Here is a 22,658-nt window from a genome sequence, read left to right as displayed (position 1 = left end):
CCTATTTCTTGCCTTTATCTATACATACTACTAATCATTTTTATAGATTTAAGAACCTTATACGCTACCTCGCCCCTATGATACTCTTAATACTAGTAATACCCTATAAATGTAAGACGATACCGAATAGCAGGCTTATATTAGGGACTAGGTTCTATTAGCGTTAGGTTTTATAGGAATTTAAATGAAGAATTATGGATTGTTTAAATAAAGTAGTTTTGGAAATGAACCGTGGCTAAATAGATTATATCGGAACCATGCAACCTCGAAAAACGGAGATGTGACCCACCGCAGTCTTTGTTGGAGGGATCCTGACGATTAATAGGTGGCCCTGAAGGATCATGGTAGGGTGGGCGTTCTCGCCAATGGGCGATACCGCAGCCGACAAAGATCTGACCGGTGATCTTCTTCGTTCACGTGTACATGCTGATCTGTCCCTTTGACCCCCCTGTATCCCGTTTCCTAGTATCCTTTCCCTACTCGTACGCGATTTTTTTTTATAAATTCTTATCTCGACCATTTGCCAGAGCTATAAATGGGTAGTAAAATTTCCTCCATGCCCACACCCCGCCGACCAGAGACAAAAGCCGAAGCCAGCGCGTACTTCCTACTCCCGTTTACTTATCATCAGCTCCTCGACCCTGTACGTTGTATGCTACAGGTAAAGACAAATTTTAAATGGCAATTGGTTCGAAAAGTCTGTCACGATTTTATGGCAGGGTTTCGCAAAGAATTTGTAAAATTTGGCGCCCAACGTGGGGCCCTTCTTCGGCTTGCCCCGACCAAGAAAGTTTTATAAAGTCATCAACACCAATGCGAGCTGCATCTCAATGCAGTGGCACAAGACTTATTCCTTCATCCATTAATTCCCAACAGATATACATGGTCGTGCATTGTCTGGGTGATTGACTTCGAGTAGCTGGATTGCGTAGCAGTTTCTAAAAGACTTTAAAGCCCCGCGCTCGAGGTTAATCAAATTACTAGGCATAGTAACGAACCTGTAGTATCTGGCCGGATAGGCCACTCCGCTAAATAGCGCGTTCTAATGTTTCGGTCGGATTTAGGTTTCAAAGTGGATTAGCTCTACTGCCTACCCACCAAGATGGGAGCGTGTTGTTTGGGGGATGAACTTGTCCATACCGTTGCTGATCATTGTCTGCCGTTTTGGCCTGGATCAGGTTAGTCAGTGGTTTAGAGCTACGGCCTGCCCGCGAACGAAGGCAATAGAATCGGAGATGGTATATTTCCTGGGTCAGCATAACCTTGTCTACTTCTTCAGTTTTTCTATTGTTGTTCCGTTTTTTTTTGTTTGACAGACGTAGGTGGAATGGCTCTACTGTATTGTGGTTCTGGACGACCTACAGTTTTTGCGACCTACAGTATAAGTAGAGGGCCATCGGTTTGTCAGGGTTTCGGATTGCTCGGATATCCGTCAGTGGTGTAGAACTACCGAACGGTCCCAGTTCATCCGATGACTCATTGTACTGCTTGTTGATTGTTAATAATATCACCAGAGTCAGTGGGGGACACACTCCTATTAGACGAATGTTGCATGGTTTCCGAATTTTGTGGATACAGAGTAGATATATCGATCGTTAAAAGTTAATAATCGAGAGTAGAAAAGAAAATCATATATTAGTAAAATTAGGATAGGATGTCATTGGATTGGAGTTTTGACGAGATTGATCAAAACGACCATTCCGATATTATCTGTTGTATTTGCGTAAGACAGGTAGAATATCGGACACAGCTTTTAAGAACAAGTTGTAACCACGTATTTCATTTAGTGTGTTTTAATACGAGAAGAGGTGAAAAGACCGTGTGCCCGGCGTGCAACAAGCCCCTACAATCATCTGCTCCTAGCTTAGCTGAGGAATTAGCCGTAGCGCAGGCGTCCGCCTCGAACGTAGAGTCTTCTCAGCTTCGAATGAGAACCAGATCACAGCGTGTGACAGCAGGTCCAGCTGCGAACACTGAAAATTTACCTTCCGTTGGTCCAACTGAAGTCGGTGTACCAATCATGCCAGTTCAGAGTAGCGAGCCAGCGAATGAAGCAAGCCCAGGCTTGGCTCAAATGGCACAGGCGTTGACGGACGCTATGGGTCAAATCGGGTTGTTGTCTCAAGCCATGACTCAAATGACTCAGACTATGGAAATAGGATTCCAACGTTTGGCAAGTCCAACGGTACAGCCGCCGAATGACCAAGCTGCTGGATCTTCACAGCCTAGTGGAGAAAATCAAACCTTCGAACAGTTGTTCCAAATACCAACTCGAGAGTCCGTAGGTGCCCCGATAAATCAGGCTAATGAGTCTAATGTCTCGGTAACCCCATGGGGATCCCAACAGATAGCGGGACTACGACCAGATAGGATTGGACAAATAATCGCAGGATGGAAGGTGCGGTTTTCCGGAAATTCGTCCATGTCGGTGGAAGATTTCATATATCGGATAGAAGCGCTAACCAAGCAGACCTTAGAGGGTAATCTCGATCTAGTGGCCAGAAACGCCATTTATTTATTTGAAGCCAGTGCGAGCGAGTGGTTTTGGCGTTACCATAAAAGCGTACCATCCGTGACCTGGCCGCAGCTAAGTACAGCCTTAAAAACTCGATTTAGAGATGGGCGTACCGATCTGGAAATTCGTACGGCAATAGTGCAACGAAAGCAGAAGCCGCACGAACTATTTGATACATTTTACGAAGCCATTGTAACCTTGTCCGACAAACTAGTCAACCCCATGTCCGAAATGTCGCTGTTGGAAGTGCTAAAGTCGAATCTCTTGGCCGATATCCAACATGAAATTTTATACATTCCCATTCTGTCAGTAGCACAATTGCGCAACATAGTGCGTACTCGCGAACGGTTTTTGCAATCAGTGGCTAAGCCTATGGGCAGCGCTGAGCCGAAGCGTAATCCTATACGACGACAGGTGCATGAAATTGTGGTACAGACAGACAAGGAAGGCGATGAGGTCGATGAAACAGAACAGCTAGATATCGCTGCAGTAACCCTTTCCTGTTGGAACTGTGGTTGTCAGGGGCATCGGTATCAAGACTGCGTAGGTGATCGCACCGTCTTTTGTTACGGCTGTGGCAAACGGGATACGTATAAACCGTCGTGCTCTAGGTGCAACGATCCAAAAAACTCGTCAAGCCGTGCACAATCGACAGGTGCACGCAAACCAAACAGTTCGAAAGCAACGAACACCATTTAATGGACGTTTCGACAGTTCCATTACTCCCTGACTTAAAAAAACTCTCAGACATTCCTTCACCCACTTGTATTTTACCCCCAAGTGAGGACCGAAATCCATTACCGACTCGATCTCGAAAGCGATTGCTCCAATATCGGCAAACTGTCAAAACCGAGCGCTCTAACGTATTGGCGTCAGTCGTTAATACGTCTAAGGACTGGCGACCCTATGCGGAAGTCACCGTACTGGGAAGGACGCTCAGTGGACTGATGGACACCGGTGCATCCATAAGTTGCATAGGTGGGAAGTTTGCGGCCGACCTGGTTCAGAATCCGAACCAGATCAAGCCTGGGAGAGCAGCAGTACGTACGGCGGATGGGCAGAGCCAGCCAATAATTGGCAAGGTCACCACCGAAGTGGGTTTTCAAGGCCAGAAGAAAGTCTTGAAATTGTTTGTAGTCCCATCCTTGGCGCAAGACCTATATCTAGGCATAGACTTCTGGTCTCGTTTTAATTTGTTACCTGCTTTTCTAGCCAATAAATCATCCAGTCCAGAGGTGTCAAGCTTAGCATTTGATAGTACGTTACATGTGTGTTTGTCGAAGCATCAGCAAGCTCAGTTAGCAGAGACGGTCAACTTGTTTCCCTCCTTTGCAAAGCAAGGTCTGGGAAAAACCGGCTGGTTGTCGCACGATATTGAAGTGGGCAGCGCAAAGGCAATAAAGCAACGACATTATGCTGTGTCTCCAGCCGTTGAAAAGCTAATGTACGTAGAGGTAGACCGAATGTTAGCTCTTGGAGTAATCGAAGAATCAGATAGCGCATGGTCGTCACCCGTGGTCCTCGTTCGTAAACCGGGAAAGGTGCGATTATGCATCGACAGTCGGAAACTGAACGAAGTCACTGTTAAGAATGCTTATCCCATGCCATTGATCGATGGCATTCTCAGTCGGCTTCCTCGAGCTGAGTTCATTTCAAGCATCGATTTGAAGGATGCCTATTGGCAAATTCCGCTGGAAGTAAGCGCTCGTGAAAAAACGGCGTTTACCATCCCAGGGCGCCCGTTGTATCAGTACACGGTCATGCCCTTTGGGTTGTGTAATGCACCCCAAACGATGTCCAAGTTGATGGATAAAGTGATACCGCCATCTCTACGAAATGAGATATTTATTTATCTAGACGATTTGTTGGTGATCTCTGAATCCTTTGAGCAGCATATTCAAGTCCTCAATGTCCTGTCTGCCCGATTACGCGAAGCTGGTCTGACCATAAACGTGGAGAAGTCCAAATTTTGCCTAAAGGAGATCAAATACCTAGGACATATTATAGGCAACGGAACGATCCAGACAGATGTTGAGAAGGTCCAAGCGATTCAAGAGTTTCCGGTCCCCCGATCCGTGAAACAAGTCCGTAGGTTCTTAGGTCTCACTGGTTGGTACCACAAATTCATAAAAAATTATGCGGGTATCGCAGCGCCAATCTCAGATACACTTAAGAGCAAGCGAAAATTTGAATGGACCGATGAAGCACAGATCGCGTTCGATGCCTTAAAATCACAGATGTGTAACGCTCCTGTGTTGCACAGTCCCGATTTTACCATTCCTTTTTCAATCCATTGTGATGCGAGTCACACAGGAGTGGGTGGTGTCCTGATGCAATCAGATGAAGATGGCAACGAGGTACCCATCGCTTTTATGTCACGCAAATTGAACCAATGTCAACGTAATTATTCCGTAACCGAAAAAGAGTGTTTGGCAGCGGTCATGTGCGTCAAGAAATTTAGAGCGTATGTAGAAGGGCATCAGTTTTCCATTATTACCGATCATGCCTCATTAAAATGGCTGATGTCACAGGCTGACCTAAACTCGAGACTAGCTCGATGGGCACTGAAACTGCAAGGCTTCACCTTTCAGATTTTTCATAGAAAGGGTAGTCAGAACATCGTTCCGGATGCCTTATCACGAGTGCATACCGAAGACTTATCGTATATTGGCATTGATAGCCTAGTGGACCTTCAATCGGAAGCGTTTAAATCCACTGACTATCAGGAACTCATTGCGAAAATTCAAGCTAATCCAGATCGTTTACCTGATGTAAAAGTAATGGATAACCTTCTGTATCGTCGAGCTGAACACGCCACTGGTGAGCAAATTAGTGACGACATGTGCTGGAAACTGTGGGTTCCCAGAGCTCTGGTGACAGAAGTGCTTAAACAAGGCCACGAACATCCCTTAGCTTCTCACAGTGGGATCAATAAGACGCTAGAACGAGTTCGACGCTTCTATTATTGGCCAAATTTAGTGGGCGATGTAAAAGCGTTTATCAACAATTGCGAAGTGTGCAAATGTTGTAAGCACCCCAATCGTCCTCTACGTCCCCCAATGGGCAAAGCAGGAGAGACCTTTCGGCTATTTCAGAAACTTTATGTCGATTTTCTAGGTCCGTACCCCCGAAGTCGATCTGGAAATATAGGCATTTTTGTAGTACTCGATCATTTTTCTAAATTTCCTTTCCTAAAAGTGGTAAAGAAATTTACGGCGGATGCCGTAATTCGGTTCATGGAGGAAGACCTGTTTCATTGCTTTGGAGTCCCGGAAGTGATAGTGTCAGATAACGGTGTTCAATTCAAGTCACACAAGTTTAATGATCTGTTAGCGAAATACCAAATTCGACATTCGTACACCGCCGCCTACGCTCCCCAAACCAATGCCTCAGAGCGGGTAAATCGCTCAGTACTCGCTGCTATCAAAGCGTACATTAAGCCCGATCAATCCAATTGGGATGAGCAGATTAGCTTCATTACTTGTGCGTTACGGTCCAGTGTGCATGCAGCCGTCAAAAGTAGCCCATATCGTGTTGCTTTTGGCCAAAACATGATTACTGGCGGTTCCACTTATCAACTCCTACGAAACCTCAGTATGTTGGAGGACCGAACTGTGGTATTTGATCGCGACGATTCCTTCGAGCTAATTCGCAAGACCGCTGCAGAAGCAATGAAACAGCAGCATGTTCGAAACGAAAATATCTATAATCTTCGAAGCCGAGAAGTAAACTTTCAAGTGGGTCAAGAAGTTTATAGACGAAATTTTGATCAGAGTAGTTTTGTGAAAGGCTTTAATGCGAAACTGGCACCTACGTTTCGGAAAGCCCGCATTAAGAAAAGACTCGGGAACAGCTACTATGAGCTGGAAGACTTCCAGGGTCGCTTTATAGGTAAATATCACGCAAAAGATATTAAACAATAAATCGTATCAAGCACTCCAAGTGTGGATCACGCTTTGGTTAGCAAGACCCCAAAGTGTGATTTCAGCGGGGGGGTGTAATATTCGACGCTTGTCGTGCCGTTTATTTGAATTATGAACGGCTAACTCCCAAAATTACAGCCTAAAACTAGGCAGAGAAAAAAAATTCGAGTTGCAGAGCTTGTGAGCTTTAACCATACATAGAGTATCAGCTGTTTTGCGACCAAGTGGCAACACTAAGATATGCAATTTTTCTGCTTTGCACTATATTTCATTAAATATTGCTGTGGCTGGATTCTGTATAACAGAAAAAGACCATAGAAGGTGTGGAAAAAACGTGGGTTGCTGTACCTAGTAGTCCCAGCCTCTGTCTTTGTTACCTCGTGGCCGTCAGAGTGACCGGCAGTGAAAAAAAGAAGTCTGCTTGAGCTGACCCAGTTCTCTAAACAAGGTCAAGCCCAAAGTCAAAGCCTAGTGCAAGTGCCAAGTGCGGCTCAAAGTGATCATTGAATTTGAGTGGACGCGCCCATTTATATATCGCCAATACTGGGGCAGCCGTTCGACCATTTGGAAACGAGCGCCCCCAGTGTATCAACATTTTTCGAAACAGTGGTGCAATTCTGTTGAGGTAATTATCCACCCAGCTGCAGCGACCCGTTGAAAAATGTTCTGTTCTTTCCGTGTAGGATTAGCACCACTAGTATCCACGTATTGAAACGCTGGTCTAGAAGATACGGATTGGTTATTCCCGGAGACCTCTTGGCCACGTGCCCGTACCACCGTTCGGTAGCCGAGGGCATGGACTTGCTCCTCAAGTAAACCCGATCGGTGTGCTCTGCAATCTTCGCCTGGACACGTTCGACCCATGGGGATGAGCTGAGTGACTCTTCAAATAAACCAGTCCCCCCCCACGAGCAATCCAGTGGGCGAGGGTACCTAACCTCACGCCGCAGATGGACCGCGGTCATTGACCCCTGGCATCGGAAGCAGCTGATGTTACCTGCGCCCGGTACAATCGTGTGCCACCTTCAGACCTCGAGTAGGAACTCGGTCTCCAGCCGGGAAGCATCGAACCCGCATCGGATTTAGTTATATTCTCTATCTTTCTTTCGAAATTAGACCCGATATGCGAAACCCTGTTTTTTTTATCCGCTTTCTGTTTAACAATGTTCTTTTTATACGGCAAAAATGTGCAAAAGCCAAGTAAATACGGTATAAACCAAAAGGGAATTCCTGTCCATGGGCTAAGTCGAACTTGAACAAATGAGTAGTGTATTAATACCAATTATTTTTACAGTTTTTGATTTTGGTTGCCACGCATTCATCTCATCATCTATGCAGATACTCATCACAATCACACACATCATCATACTCATCCACCCATCAAATCACCTCATCCAACACACAACGAAAGATCTTTCTGCGTGGGAGTCAAAGTTATTAATCGTCTCGTAAGTGATTATAAGAGAAAAAACAAAACAAGTAAGCAATCTGAAAAGAATGAATGTGCGGTAACTATTCGTTGGTCTTCAACCATGATCACGGTTTTACACACGTAGTACTCATGCCTTTAAACGACTTTCCATATACCCGATTTTTGTCTGGTTTTGGCACTGCCCAAGTACCGTAATGACATATGACGTTTCCTTGTTCATATGATGAACACGTACCTATTTCTTGCCTTTATCTATACATACTACTAATCATTTTTATAGATTTAAGAACCTTATACGCTACCTCGCCCCTATGATACTCTTAATACTAGTAATACCCTATAAATGTAAGACGATACCGAATAGCAGGCTTATATTAGGGACTAGGTTCTATTAGCGTTAGGTTTTATAGGAATTTAAATGAAGAATTATGGATTGTTTAAATAAAGTAGTTTTGGAAATGAACCGTGGCTAAATAGATTATATCGGAACCATGCAACCTCGAAAAACGGAGATGTGACCCACCGCAGTCTTTGTTGGAGGGATCCTGACGATTAATAGGTGGCCCTGAAGGATCATGGTAGGGTGGGCGTTCTCGCCAATGGGCGATACCGCAGCCGACAAAGATCTGACCGGTGATCTTCTTCGTTCACGTGTACATGCTGATCTGTCCCTTTGACCCCCCTGTATCCCGTTTCCTAGTATCCTTTCCCTACTCGTACGCGATTTTTTTTTATAAATTCTTATCTCGACCATTTGCCAGAGCTATAAATGGGTAGTAAAATTTCCTCCATGCCCACACCCCGCCGACCAGAGACAAAAGCCGAAGCCAGCGCGTACTTCCTACTCCCGTTTACTTATCATCAGCTCCTCGACCCTGTACGTTGTATGCTACACCTTCCATCAATCTTAGTAAGAGCTGTTTCGGTCAATCATCGATACCATTCCTAGGTGATATGAGAAATGATATAGATTAGAATATATTATAATGTTTTGCAAGTAAGAACTTAAATTTATATGAATATTAGCGGTTTCTCTTGGTACCTCCGGCTCCCGACGCAAATCTATCTTTGAGCACGGATGCAAGCGACACAGCTGTGGAGTACTCCATAAAATCTTCAACGATGAATTTCAGCCAAGAGAGCAGCTAGCCATATTTCTATATGTATTCTCCAAATAATTTGTAACGCGGAACCGACACTATATCAAATAGAGCGTTCATAAGACGTTCTGTGTCGTTGTGAGAAAGTCAATTAGCTGATAAGGAAAGACTGCGATTCATCGACAAGGGCCGGGCAGCAAATCATCAGGGGGATGGACGTTCTGAAAACTTGATGGATCGGTCAATTATGCACCGTGTCCCCGGGTTTTTGATCCAGCAATTATGCAAGGCAGGCGACTTGACGACTGCTGATAAGCCTGGAAGTTTGTGAAGAACCTTCCTCGTGGCAGTCACTTGACCGGTCGATCAGTTCATCAGCTGCGCCACAACGGTGCGAAGCCCACACCGGAATTGTACCTCGAAAAAAAAGGATAAAAAAAGTAGCTAAAATGCCCAAGTGGTGGAGTTCCGGCCCCAAACAGGAGACCGACAGCATCTTCCGCAGCGAGGTGATGTCCTTGGTGCAGATGTTTCTGCAGCCGGAGGCAGCCTACGACACTATTGCCGAGCTCGGCGAGGTGGGATGTGCCCAGTTTCGTGATGTAAGTCGGGATGTGAGAGTTGATTGAGGGTCCTTTGTGCTTACTGATCCTTATCCCTGCAGATGAACACGGGCGTGAACGCCCAGCAGCGGAAGTTCATCGGGGAGGTGCGCCGTTGCGATGAGCTGGAGCGGAAGATCCGCTATGTGACCCACGAACTAGAAAAAGACGGGCACAAGGTGCTCGACCTGATGGACGATTTCCCGCCTGCTCCAAAGCCCCGCGACATTATCGAGCTGGAGACGCACCTGGAGAAGACGGAGACAGAGATCATGGAGCTGGCTGCTAACAACATCAACCTGCAGACCAGCTATCTCGAGTTGACAGAGATGATCCAAGTGCTGGAGCGGACCGACCAGTTCTTCTCGGACCAGGAGTCGCACAACTTCGACCTGAACAAACGCGGCACCCACCAGGACCCGGAGAAGTCAAACGGAACCCTGGGTTTCGTGGCCGGCGTCATCAATCGCGAAAGGGAATACGCCTTCGAGCGCATGCTCTGGCGCATCTCTCGCGGCAACGTCTTCGTCCGCCGCGCAGAAGTGGACGTGCCCCTAACAGACCCCCGCACGGGCAGCGTCCTGCACAAGAGCGTCTTTGTGGTCTTCTTCCAGGGCGACCAGCTGCAGGCCCGCATTCGCAAGGTGTGCACCGGCTTCCACGCCCACATGTATCCCTGTCCCAGCTCGCACGCGGAGCGCATGGAGATGGTGAAGAGTGTGCGCACGCGCCTGGACGATCTGAAGGCCATCATCAGCCAGACGGAGGACCACCGCAACTGCGTGCTCAACGCGGTGGGCAAGCAGCTGCCCAAGTGGACGGCGATGGTCAAGAAGATGAAGGCCATCTACCACACCCTGAACCTGTTCAATGTGGATCTGGGCAACAAGTGCTTGATTGGCGAGGCCTGGGTGCCCAAGCGGGAGCTGGAGCAGGTTGAGGCGGCACTCGCCGCGGGATCGGCCACCGTGGGAAGCACTATCCCCGCCTTTCTCAACGTGCTGGACACCAAGAAGGACCCGCCCACCTACTACAGGCTTAACAAGTTCACGCGTGGCTTCCAGAACCTGATCGACGCCTACGGCATTAGCAGCTACCGGGAGGTGAACCCGGGCCTGTACACCTGCATCACCTTCCCCTTCCTGTTCGCGGTGATGTTCGGCGACATGGGCCACGGCACCATCCTGTTCCTGCTGGGCCTGTGGATGGTACTGGACGAGAAACGCCTCTTGAAGAAACGGGGCGGAGAGATCTGGAACATCTTCTTTGCGGGTCGCTACATTATCCTTCTCATGGGATTGTTCGCCATGTACACGGGCTTCCACTACAACGACATATTCTCGAAGTCGTTAAATGTGTTCGGCTCCCACTGGGTGAACGTCTACAATCGGACCACCGTGCTTACCAATCCGACGCTGCAGTTGAACCCCTCACTCGCCACTCGCGGAGTCTACCCCATGGGCATCGATCCCGTGTGGCAGTCGGCCTCAAACAAGATCATCTTCCTCAACACGTACAAGATGAAGCTGTCGATCATCTTCGGGGTGCTGCACATGACCTTTGGCGTGTGCATGTCGGTGGAGAACTTTGTCTTCTTCAAGAAGTACGCATACATCATCCTCCAGTTCGTGCCCCAGGTGCTCTTCCTGCTCCTGATGTTCGGCTACATGTGCTTCATGATGTTCTACAAGTGGGTCAAGTATAGCCCGACCACCGACATCTTGGCTGACTCCCCGAGCTGTGCCCCCTCCGTTCTGATTATGTTCATCGACATGGTGTTGTTCAAGACCGAAACCGCAGTGCCCGGCTGTGAAGTTAACATGTTCTCCTTTCAAAAGGAGCTAGAAATGATTTTCTTGTTCTTGGCCATCATCTGTATTCCATGGATTCTGGTCGGCAAGCCCCTCTGGATCAAGTACCAGCGCCGAAACAGGGTGAGTTATTCGATTAGCTCCTTACAGAAGAAAGTTATAGGAAGGGTCCATCAACTCTATTCCTTAGCCCGCTGAGCTCGTGATACAGGTCGATGAAATCGTGGAGAAGATCGAGGTCACTGGGAAAGAAGTAATCATCACGGAAGTGGCCGAGGCCCACGAGTCCGGTGGCCACAATGAGGACGACGAGCCGATGAGCGAGATCTGGATACACCAGGCTATCCACACCATCGAGTACATCCTGAGTACCATCTCCCACACAGCCTCCTATCTCCGTCTCTGGGCCCTGTCCTTGGCCCATGCTCGTAAGTCCCACAAACTGTATCCGAGTTGGGTCAGCAATCTATTGAAATATTCCTTGCAGAGCTCTCGGAGGTGCTGTGGACCATGGTCTTGGCGATGGGCCTGCAAATGCAGGGCTACACCGGAGCCATTGGGCTGTTCATCATCTTCGCCGTCTGGGAGTTCTTCACCATCGCCATCATGGTGATGATGGAGGGTCTGTCTGCCTTCCTGCACACCCTGCGCCTGCACTGGGTGGAGTTCATGAGCAAGTTCTATACGGGAGCAGGTCATGCGTTCACGCCCTTCTGCTTCAAAGACCTGTTGACCGTGGTCGATGATGACTAAAAAGGGTACATACGAAAAGTATTCCTAATCTAAAAGGGCCAACAGGTCCAATAATAAAAAGCATTCCAGAATTAACAATGGCTGCTTTTTTATCATTAGCAATACAAAAAATTGAACCATAGCTGTTGGTCTTTAAGGGGTTTCAAAGGTTTTATTTGCCATTTATTTGCGTGGTCTCAATACAGCCCTCGTGTTGTTGTTAAGTAATTTCCATGACCAAGGTTTTGTTACCTTAATATCCCGTCCATTGTTAGAGCAAGCCAAATCCTGTAACAACAAAAGCAAATGGCTCGAACGGCACTCGATTGAATTAACTTACCAAAAGACTCCAATTACTTACTTCTTTCAATTAAAATCAAAGCAATCCACTGATCCGTGTGTTGACTGAAAAATGAAATGGAAGAGTTCCCCGACAAACCCGAAAACCTCCCCCCGAACCCAGGCCGAACCTAACGATTTGAATTGTGCTTCCAAGTAAGGACGTGGTCATGAAGGGCCAAACATGAAACGAGTGTTATTGATATATGTAATAATAATAATCATAAATTTTTATTTGGTTTTACTTGTTGGTTGTTTGACATTTAAATGCTGCTAGTGAATTATATATTTTGATTTTAGCTTGAATAATTTGAAATATATATTTGCCTGTTTAAATATATATACTATATATATATATATCTTAATGGATTGATTTATTTAAACTGGTAGACGACGAAAAAGTGTTGATAATATTTGCCACTGAACGCATGGGCCATTGTGGCTGTACGAGTATGGCTGTATGGCTGTATATTTGCATATTGATTAATCGAATTTGTAAATGTAGAGCGGAAAAAATAGTTGCAACTCGCTGTTGTTGTTGTTGTCGTTGCGGTTCCCTGCGATGCACGATGGTAGTGGTGGACTCCACGGAGCAAACCCAGCTCTTCAGCACACTCCGTCCGCCGGAGTAGGGCCCTGCCTGCCCTTCAATTAGCCGATTACAATGATGTATAAAAATACTTTGTGTTCGATATATGTTCGTATGCTTACGGGTATGTAGGGGATAAAGATTTTAAAAAAATCCAGCTACGCTCCTCTACTTTTCTTTTGGTTTCTGCTGGTCTTTCTTTTTTTGTGGTTTTTTTTTATATAATTTCATATTTATTACATTTTTGGTACATAAATCTGTGTGTAGTAGTGATTTGCCTTAACATCTGTGCTGTGTTGTGGTGATTCTGTTTCTGTTTCAGTTTTCTTGTGTGTGTTTTTCAGTAGTTTATTGGCTTAAAGTGTCGCAACTAAATCAACGTAAAACTAAATAAAATTATCATCTTGCGCGCATATGTATGTATATATTTTCTCGCAAATATATGTATACAGTACACACACACATGCATACGAGTACAACGAAACAGAGCACGGAACTTAAAATTAGGAAATCAAGTATGTATGTATGTAAAATGTAGGGTCTAAAGTTAAGGTAAAAGTAAATTTAGGGGAAGGGTTAACTAGAAATAATTTTATACATTTTGTGCTTTGGACCGAAAGATAACAATTTTGAATAAATCTATAACAAAAATCTTCACCTAGATAAATGTCCAAAGGGGCAGCAACCTTAGCCAAATGTTGCCTCTCCTTTTCATTTGCCATTTTTTTATTATTTTTTTTCAAAAGTTTTTATGTAAAGTTTTGTGCCGAAAATATCACATTGAATTTTATATGTTATTTTGTTATATTATAGCTTGTTGCTTGTTGCCTACTTGTTTTGCGCCGAAACATAATTTTGTCTATCACAAAATGTTTAAAATTAATTACTTTTGCCGTCTCTGCGGGGACGTATCCAAGAAGCCGGGAAGTCGTTAAATATATGTAAATTGAAAATTACAACGAATATTTTCCAATTTTGTACCGATTGAGCAGACAGTTAAATTTAAAGAATTTCAAAACATAATTTTTATGGTTTTTTTTTAATATTTTTTTTTTGTTACTTTAGCTTCCCATATCATCTGATTTCCATTCTCATTTCTATATGTATTCTTGTGTACTTTAACTAAATAATCATTTGACCATAAATATAAACAAAGCTTAACAAAAAAAGTGAGGTGGTTCAAGTGGTTCAACCTAAGCCTAAAGAACTTAAACTTAACGGACACGATAAAATCAGAAATTTGAGGGGAACAGATCGAACAAACTAAAAAAAAAAACAGAGGATAACTTTGGAGAACTATTAGCTAGACACAATCGGAAAAGATTGAAATAATATGTATAAAGTGCTAACGATTACATAGATTAAAATTAAGCAATCAACAATAAAACTGAAATGCATTTGAGGTATATGAAAATTTCTTTGTAGTTGGTTGAGTAGCCCCATCGCATACTCCGCAGAACGTATTGTTAAAATTACATCGTATCGTATATATATAGTAAGATAAACTAAGCTCTAATGTGACCTTTATATGAGTAGTAGTTGTGGGTGACTGTGGTAGTTCTTGTTGCTGTTGTTGGTGTGTTGGTCTCTCCAACAAAGTAACGCCTACTGAATCAACCTAGTGTTTTCTCTGCTGCGACTCCTCTTCATTATAATAGTTACTACTTTTAGTTAGGAAACAACATTTAGAAACCTTAAAGTTGGTTTGTTGTACCCCTAGAATATGGTTACATCCGTTCTACTTGAACTCCTTTTGTTCTGTCCCCGTCGTGTTTCGGGGGAACTCCCTCCCTTAGTTAGCAACTGAAACCTTTCCTGGTTGATATTGTTTAGTTATACACATTCATATAGCCTGGTATATATAGTATCTATAAGTTGATGGGATCATGTTAGAAGGACAATCTTTCAAAGTTTATCAATAGCTATAGTTAGTGTTAGCATTATCGCTATAATGTTTATGCGTAGCGCAGCTGTTGGCCTGCCGTAGGATTAAGTTTTAGCATCTTCGGTTCTACTAGTTTGGGTTATTGCTTGGGTAGCTCGGATGGGTCTGGGGCAATGTACAGACGACTAAATGCAAGAAGATCCTCTAACGAATTGCGAGAACCCTAGGAAAAATGACATCCTATACTTTGGAGAGGAGCAGCGATCTACACGAATCTTTCGCTCTGTTTGAATCTGTATCTATAGTTGCTGTTGTAGTAATCCTGTTGCTGTTGCTGCTGCTGTGGCTGTCGTTCCTGGGGGTGATGGTGGCGTTGGTGGTAGCTGCTTTGGCCCGGATGGTGGCCCCGGCCACGCCCTTAAATGGACGAATTCAGCTTGAGCAGGCGATCCGGGTGCTTGACGCGCAGGTGCGACCGGAGCGTGTCGATCCGACTGTAGGTGGCCGGGCAGTATGGGCACATGGACCGCTGGGCGGTGTGGGAGTGGAAGTGGTGCCAGCGGTTGGTGACCTCCTTGCCGCACGAGCGACAGCGCCACATCGTTCCGGGGTCGCGGGACGGCGTGAACATGTTGTGATAGGACATGGTGTGATGTGAGTTGTGGCCCCCACCCCCGCCGGCGCCGGTGGGTGTCGAGGCGCCACCCAGGGCGGCGGCCGCGGCCTGGGCCGCGCTGTATCCGTGCGCAGGCGGCGTTCCGGCGGGATTGTTGTGGCCGTTGCCGGCGGCGCGTATGTAGTGCAGCGGATGGTACTCGCTCTTGAGGGCCGCGGACAGGTGCATGCCGAAGACGGCCGGCGGCGGCGAGGCCGACGAGGAGGTCGAGAGCGGTGTCGAGAGGTGGTTCCGAGCGCTGGTGCCTGTGGTCGAGAACGAGAAAGAGAAGAACAGACACACAACAGCCCGTCGAGCGGGACGAAAATCAGCCCAGAGAAATAGATTTCGGTTTTTTTTTGGTATTTTTTTTGGTTTCAATTTTTGGTTTTTCGTATAATAGACAGAGATAGGAGAGTGTGAGAGTGAGTGTGTGAGAGAGAGAGCGAGAGAGACAGACTGATAGATAGACAGAGAGAGAGAGAGAGACATATGGCATAAGACAGAGGTAGAATTTCCTTTTTGTGAGCAAAAAATAATATACTTAGGCGGCGTAATAAAAAAAATATCAAACTAAGAAAAAAATACTAAAAAAAAAAACTCAAACAAACTGGTCTAACTACAATCAAGCAACTTAGGTCAACAGAAAAAGATACAATTAGATATTTGGCAACAGATCGTGAATAACGGGAAACTCATGGCTCTTTATCCTATCTTATCGGAGCTGATCTGTGGGTCCCTCCAACATATTCCAACGTGCAAGTGAAATATTAATTTCGTTTTAAAGTATAATGCATAATTTACCTGCCTTTTCAAAGTAAGCATTTATATTATATTTATAGTCAAACAGTGCGCTGCAAAAGTAGGCAACAGTTGTTGTTCGTGGATTTTATGGGAATTCCGAATTTCTGAAATTGTCCAACTGTTGTATACTCTCCAAACGCACTGTATAATTTACTATTCGTTATAGTTAACTTATAAAATGCCTCCGTTTGTTCCTGCAGAATCCTTTTAAGTTGGTATTTTTTGTTTATATTCAGGTATTTTTTTTTAAATTGTATACAAATGAAATTAGTCACAATCGGCGCATACATAGAGGTGTATTTATGATATATTCAGTTATATGTAATAATATATATATTTGTAGCAAACAATTCTTGTACGAGTCTAGGCGTAAGAACAAGTTCTGTAGGGGCTCTTCTCTTTCGCACATTTTTTCTTTCTTTTTTTTTTTTTTTGGGTGTAACTCGTTTGTGCGATGAATCATCTGGCTTAAACATAACCAATTTTTGGGCTGAAACTCAAGGTAAAATTGCATACATAATAAATCTTAAAAACATATATATTTAGTTGGTAAAATTAAGATATTCGTAAAAGTTAAAAAGAGTTTTACAAATTCAAATTAGAATAGAAAACAAAAAAAAAAACAGGAAATTGGGCCGAGGTTTGAAAATTTTCTGTGTATGTGTTTGTGTGAGTGTGTGCGTTTTCTCGCGCATGTCTGTGTGTGCATGTGAGTGTGTATTGGCATATACTCGTTTATTCTTAGACTCTAGGTTCGACTTTTCATGGGCACCCCTAACGTCTTTGGAAGCACAATTCAAGGCGCACAGCAGAACAGGATTCGTAGTCAGAGGATCAGAAACAAAAATAATAAAGAAAAGTGATCACCATTTCGTTTTGTTTCCATAAAATTCAATTTATTTGATTTAGTTTTGATTCTGTTTCATTTGTTATTTATGTTTTACGAGTATTCTTCTCGCGCGTGTGTGCGTGTGTGTGTGTGTGTTTGTCCTGTCTGTTATGTATATGTAGGTATGTATGTATGTAGGTGTATATGGTTCATCTGGCTGTTCTTCAGTTTTTATTATATTTTTTATATGTTTTTATTAGGGTTTATTCTGGGGTTTAGTAATTCAATTTCAATTTCAATTTCTTTCATTGAAAGGCTGCCATAATGGATAGAATGTTTATTAAAAATCGTTTTAAAAAATATTGTAATATATATTTATGTATAAATTGTAACAAATGCTGCAAGCATTCTCTGGACTTGCTTCAATTTGCTTAACGTTAATTAATCTGATTTTCATTTTTTTTTATTTTTTCCTGCGTTTTCGCTTTGTTTTTTTATATTTTGTTGTTGCTGCTGCTGTTCTTGTTGTATATAAATAAAACTAAAAATAGTTTGTATTGCATTTATTAATACAAAAATTAGATTAAACTAGGTTTTACATTCAAACTAGCACGTCCTTAAAACTAAGGGTTCGAACCACTCTTCATCGACTGCAAAATGCTGTTAAAATTGGTTAAACGAAATCAAAGTCAAGTTCTAAATCGAAATCGAAATCCAAATCAAAAAATCAAAGAGAGAGAGGATTCAAATGTCTCACGGGCTCCCAAATAAATATGCTAGTGTGTGTGTGTGTGTGTGTGGGTGAGTTCTGATTTGATGTGTGTGTGTGTGTGTGATCGATAATTTGATAGGCTTTATGACATTTATTGTAAATAGACACAGAAACTGTAGCGAAAAGTTCTCATTAACTAGCTGCTCTTCCGCCTGGTTCTTCCGATATCAGATATACATATATTTATTTAACCATAATAATCATATTCATGGTGATATGCTAACATTTATTTAGTGTTCAAGCGGCGTCTGCACCAAGCACTGGACCTCCGACCAAGTCCTGGCTGCACTTGGGGCACAACGAGTCGAGTGCATGGGGCAAGCACCGCTTACCGCTTTATACTATATACAATTAGATCTCTTTTTTTTGTTTTTGTTTTTTGCTTTTCAAATAATCTGCTGTGGCCTCTCGTCTATTCCCTATTCTCCCCGCTTGCACCTTAAACGAAAACGAAAACTAGTCATATTGCACATACGATACGATTCGGAGAAAGCTCTCCTTCTACACGCTCCTATTACACTGTTCCTCCTGCCACCCAACCGTCGTCTGCTTGGGGGGATACTTTATCGTTCCTTCGTCGTCTCTCGTTCCGTCGCCTCCGCGCATTTAAAGTATATTTGGATTTAGCACCATTTTGCGTACCACACAAATTATAGAACGTTTTTTTAAAAAAAACCTTCCCTCAATTCTCCAGCTTAATTAACATAATTTCAATCTGTAATGTTTGTGTGTGTGTGTGTGTGTTTTTGTGTGGGTGTGCGTATGTTTAGTTTTACTATAGTTATCACATCATATATAGATAAATTTCTTAAAATTTTTTTTTGTTTAACAAAACAGCGTTAAAAATAAACATTAAACAAACATTAAGTCGGGGGCAGTATTTGATGTAGCATTATTAATAATAATTAATAATAATTACTAAACATTTCATGTTAAGAAGTAGAACAAATAAATATTATGAATATGTGTGTATAATATATATAACTATATATATTTCATAGATTTATGCATTAATTCTTTAGGCAATTAGATGTTTGTTTCATGTGTGTGTTTTTTTGTGTGTGTGTGTTTGTGTGTGTGTGTTTGTGTGTGTGCGCGCACCAACATCGGGGATTTGGCAATCAATGTACAACAACAAATTACAAAAGAATTGAATTTAAATATACATTAACTAGCAGAAATCGTGGGAGAATCATCAATCATATTTACACGGTAAGAAGAGTCTGTCTGCCTGTATATCGTATGTGGGGTATATCGTATAGACTGGATAACAAACACGAAAACCTCAGCTGGATCCGGACCATCATCTTCGTCAGGGCTAACTACTCGTATAATACAACAGATTGGTTCGATCAGCTGCCCAGTCGCCCAGTTCGAGACTCTCCGAATGGTTATAAATAAATTAACATTAGTTTAGCATGTATAATCAATGAATTAGTTTAGTTTAGTTTAGTTTAAAACTGCTTGTCTAAGATTAGGGCTTGCTGTAATGCATGTCTTCAAAGTCAACTAACACGGATCAAACGCACAGATTTGTACATCGTAGATAAATATTTGCAGATAAGTTTCATGTAAATATCGATTAAATTCCATTTCCGTTTCCGTTCCCATTTCATTCTATTTAACAGTTCTCTCATGTACGTCTATTGGCTAAGTGTTATGCATAGGTAACATCGAAACGACATCCACTAGATCGCATATATATAGTATGTATTTATATATAAAAAACAGTAAGATGGTTAGCAGCACAGAAATCTCTTGTACGAGTATGTACGAGTAAAATGTCTTCAATGTTCGTCGCCGGCTCTGAGTGTCGGAGCCACTTCCGGGTGGGTTAAGTATGTGTGTGTGTGTGTGTGTATATGGGGGTGCACATATCAGTGTGTTAAATGCAACAACAAACAGGTGCAAAGAGAGTGCAGCCAAAGGAGTTGGCAATACCACCAAAAGAATTTTTGGCACAAGAGTCTGACAGGTCCAACAATTGCAGTCAGTAATTCGTAAATTTCTAATTCCATATATACGTATGAGTAGATCTTGAAATACATTTAGATTAGGTTTAGTTTAATATTTGAGTGCTTCGATTTCAAAACTGTTTCTCATCTCTAATAGCTTTTCCAACTACCGTCTACCGTCTACCTCCTGGCTAGCTGCCTTGGAAACCCTTTTGCTTGCCCCACGAACAAGACGTTACAATTACAATTGGTTTATGCATAAATTCTCTTACGATACTCGTACTCTTGCCTACAATATATACGACATTTGGGGATTGGCTTTTTGTGTTGTGTGTGTGTGTTGTGGGGATGACTGCAACATCCGTATCCAGTTGAAACCATGATAATGTGTCGCCTCCCGCACAGATCAGCTTTAGATTCCTTCCTTTCCGTTCCGTTCCGTTCCATTCCGTTCCTTTTCCGTTTCCGCTTACATAATTGACAAATAAATTTGGCTTACCATTCAACGTTTTGCATGGTCAATGGTCAACATTTAAGATTTCTGTTTGATTTCCTTATGTATTTTGAGTATCAATTGGTTGCTGTGCTCACGGTGCCGGCTGCCTTTTGCTGTAGTTCCTAGTATTGTTAGCATAACTCTGATTATTATTATTATTATTATTAGCATTATCGTTACTATTAGTAGTAGTTGTAGTAGCTTCCGTTTGATTGGCATTTGTTGCGTTGTTGCTGTTGCTGTTGCTGCTGATATTGCACAATGTCTTAATGGCCTCATGGGGATCTTCTCCGCCGGAGGAGTGGCAGGGGCCAGCAAACTGCTTCATCTGGGCCATATACTGATTAAAATTCTGCCGCTGCTCCTCGTCCACCTCATTTTCGTCGCTCTCATCGATGATGATCGTCTGCGGCTGTTCCCGATGTTGCTGCTCCTGTAGATGTAGATGTTGCTGGTGTTCCTGCTGCTGCTGCTGCTGCCTCATGTTGCCATTGCTAAGAGTTGTTTGGGGCGATTGTTGCTGCTGGTGTTGTTGCTGTTGCTGTTGCTGGAAGTAGTAGTCGCGTGCATAAAAGTTAAAGGGCTGGGCCCTGCGCTGATGTTGCAGTTGTGGCTGTGGCTGTTGCTGTTGCTGATAGTTGCTGTTCGTGGCAAAGTGCGGCGTCGGCTGTTGCTTCATGGACGTGTCATCGAGGCGCCAGGCGCCATAGTTCCAGCCAAGGTACTGACTATATCATTCACTTGTCGCGTTGTGCTGCTGCTGCTGGTGCTGCGGCTGCAATTGTTGGTGCAACATGTGCTGCTGCGCCAGGGCATGGGCATGTTGCTGCAGTTGCTGATGCGGCGATTGTTGCTGCTGTTGGGATTGCGATTGCGATTGTTGCTGCTGCTGCTGTTGTTGCTGTTGCTGCTGTTGCGCTGCACTGAAGGCCGCGGCGGCCGCCGCTGCCATGGCAGCCTGGGAGGCGACGGCCATGTGGCAGGCCGTAGGCGTAGAGGGCGGCCCCACCGAGGAGCCCGACAGCAGATTGTCAAACTTGCGCGTGTCCGGATTGTACATGGGATGCTTGAACTTGCAATGGGTGCGCAGGTTGTCGCTGCGCGTGTAGGTGGCCCGGCACAGCGGGCACTCGAAGCGGCCGGGGAAGTGGACGTGGTAGTGGTTGCGGATGTGCGTGACGACCTTGCCGCACAGCTTGCAACGGTGCAGGTTGCAGCCGCCCGAGAGGCGCTCGAAGGTGAGCCGCATGTGCCAGGCCTTCGAGCCTTTTTATCGGTATTTTTTGATCAGAGTTTGGAATTTGGTTTATTTAGCATATTGCATTTGTTTTGCGGTATATTCGGTATTTTGCGGTATTTTTGGTATTTATATATTTTATTTTTTGGTTTGTTCGTTCAAACGCGCAAAGAAAAAAAGAAGAGAAAAACAATGTTGTTGTTGGTGATTCACAGAAACAGAAAAATCATTTTTATAATAATTCTTAAACTGTATAATTAGATGGTTTCATAGTCTGTGTGTGTGTGTGTGGTGTGTGTTTGTGTGTGTGGTATTTCTGGTATTTTTTCTGGTATTAGATTCGTATTTTTATTCTTTTTTTTTTGTTTTTTGCTATGGAAGGAATGATTAAAACTTAAACAAAGTGTTATTAAATCAATTTGCTTATCCCTGAGACAGGAGACGATGGCTGATGGGGATGTTTGGGAGTGGATTGATTTTAAAAATTAAGCCAAGAATTTTTATTCGTGGGAGAAGCCATTCTCTTGGAGGTTGTTCAATCTCAGAATTCATACATTTTTCGCAATCAAATTTTGTTACACCCAAAAAATATCGATATATAGGGAAATTTGTGATTTAAATTTGTTTTTCTTTCATTTTTTGTATCGGTGAATTTTGAGAACATGAGAAATGTTGACAGCACCCGAACGGGAGGAGGAAGAAAAATAATTACTATATATATATAGAATAATGATGTAAATCAATCCCCGATTCGGGGAGCACTTCTCTGCCCGTTTTGCTTAACATGTATTCACATATTTGGTGGAGAATTATTTACAATAATAGCTAAGAGTTAGGGTTCAACGGGGGACGGGACTGGCTTTTATATAAAAGAACCCATACCAAATTATATATATATTTGTATATGTATATGCAATGATTTGTGTGGTGTGGGACACATAACTAGAATCTATAAATAACTATCTATGTTTTTAATAGATGA

General features: G+C 43.5%; 3 protein-coding genes and 1 long non-coding RNA gene across 5 annotated transcripts in view; 2 read left to right on the top strand and 2 right to left on the bottom strand.

Moving 5' to 3' along the window:
- Positions 1–6,607: 6,607 nt before the first annotated feature.
- LOC117183363 (uncharacterized) lies at positions 6,608–7,723 on the top strand. Its single transcript, XR_004468526.1, has 2 exons — positions 6,608–7,063; positions 7,122–7,723. It is a non-coding gene; the product is annotated as an uncharacterized lncRNA (long non-coding RNA).
- A 1,616-nt stretch (positions 7,724–9,339) lies between these two features.
- Positions 9,340–12,214, top strand: Vha100-4 (Vacuolar H[+] ATPase 100kD subunit 4). The gene is made up of 4 exons (XM_001358500.4): positions 9,340–9,572; positions 9,635–11,506; positions 11,574–11,811; positions 11,871–12,214. The coding sequence occupies exons 1-4, from the start codon at positions 9,420–9,422 to the stop codon at positions 12,134–12,136; spliced, it is 2,529 nt and encodes an 842-aa protein (XP_001358537.1). The 5' UTR covers positions 9,340–9,419; the 3' UTR covers positions 12,137–12,214.
- Positions 12,215–12,659: 445 nt separating this feature from the next.
- The window catches only part of LOC4801442 (sex determination protein fruitless-like), a 94,615-nt gene continuing 84,616 nt past the window's right edge, over positions 12,660–22,658 (bottom strand). Inside the window, exon 7 of one of the 2 annotated variants that reach the window (XM_003736466.3) lies at positions 12,660–15,849. In XM_003736466.3, the coding sequence (XP_003736514.3) occupies positions 15,347–15,849 (503 nt within the window). In that variant the 3' untranslated portion in view covers positions 12,660–15,346. Of the gene's footprint in view, positions 15,850–21,130; positions 21,706–22,658 lie in introns of those variants that run through there. The other variant, XM_033377062.1, reaches the window with a different exon arrangement.
- LOC117183360 (hybrid signal transduction histidine kinase L-like) lies at positions 17,539–21,145 on the bottom strand. Its single transcript, XM_033377063.1, has one exon. The coding sequence runs from the start codon at positions 21,116–21,118 to the stop codon at positions 20,531–20,533; it is 588 nt and encodes a 195-aa protein (XP_033232954.1). The 5' UTR covers positions 21,119–21,145; the 3' UTR covers positions 17,539–20,530.

This window comes from Drosophila pseudoobscura, chromosome 2 (assembly GCF_009870125.1).
Source record: "Drosophila pseudoobscura strain MV-25-SWS-2005 chromosome 2, UCI_Dpse_MV25, whole genome shotgun sequence".
Classification (NCBI taxonomy): domain Eukaryota; kingdom Metazoa; phylum Arthropoda; class Insecta; order Diptera; family Drosophilidae; genus Drosophila; species Drosophila pseudoobscura.
Note: the sequence above shows the minus strand (reverse complement) of the source record. Positions and strands in the feature narration are given on the sequence as shown.

Excerpts from the sequence above, each read along its gene's own strand:
- Vha100-4 (XM_001358500.4), top strand. The coding sequence starts at position 9,420 with ATGCCCAAGTGGTGGAGTTCCGGCCCCAAACAGGAGACCGACAGCATC. Across the intron at positions 9,573-9,634 it reads GATGTGCCCAGTTTCGTGAT|ATGAACACGGGCGTGAACGC; the intron begins GTAAGTCGGGAT and ends TTATCCCTGCAG. Across the intron at positions 11,812-11,870 it reads CCTGTCCTTGGCCCATGCTC|AGCTCTCGGAGGTGCTGTGG; the intron begins GTAAGTCCCACA and ends TATTCCTTGCAG.
- LOC117183360 (XM_033377063.1), bottom strand. The coding sequence starts at position 21,118 with ATGAAGCAACAGCCGACGCCGCACTTTGCCACGAACAGCAACTATCAG.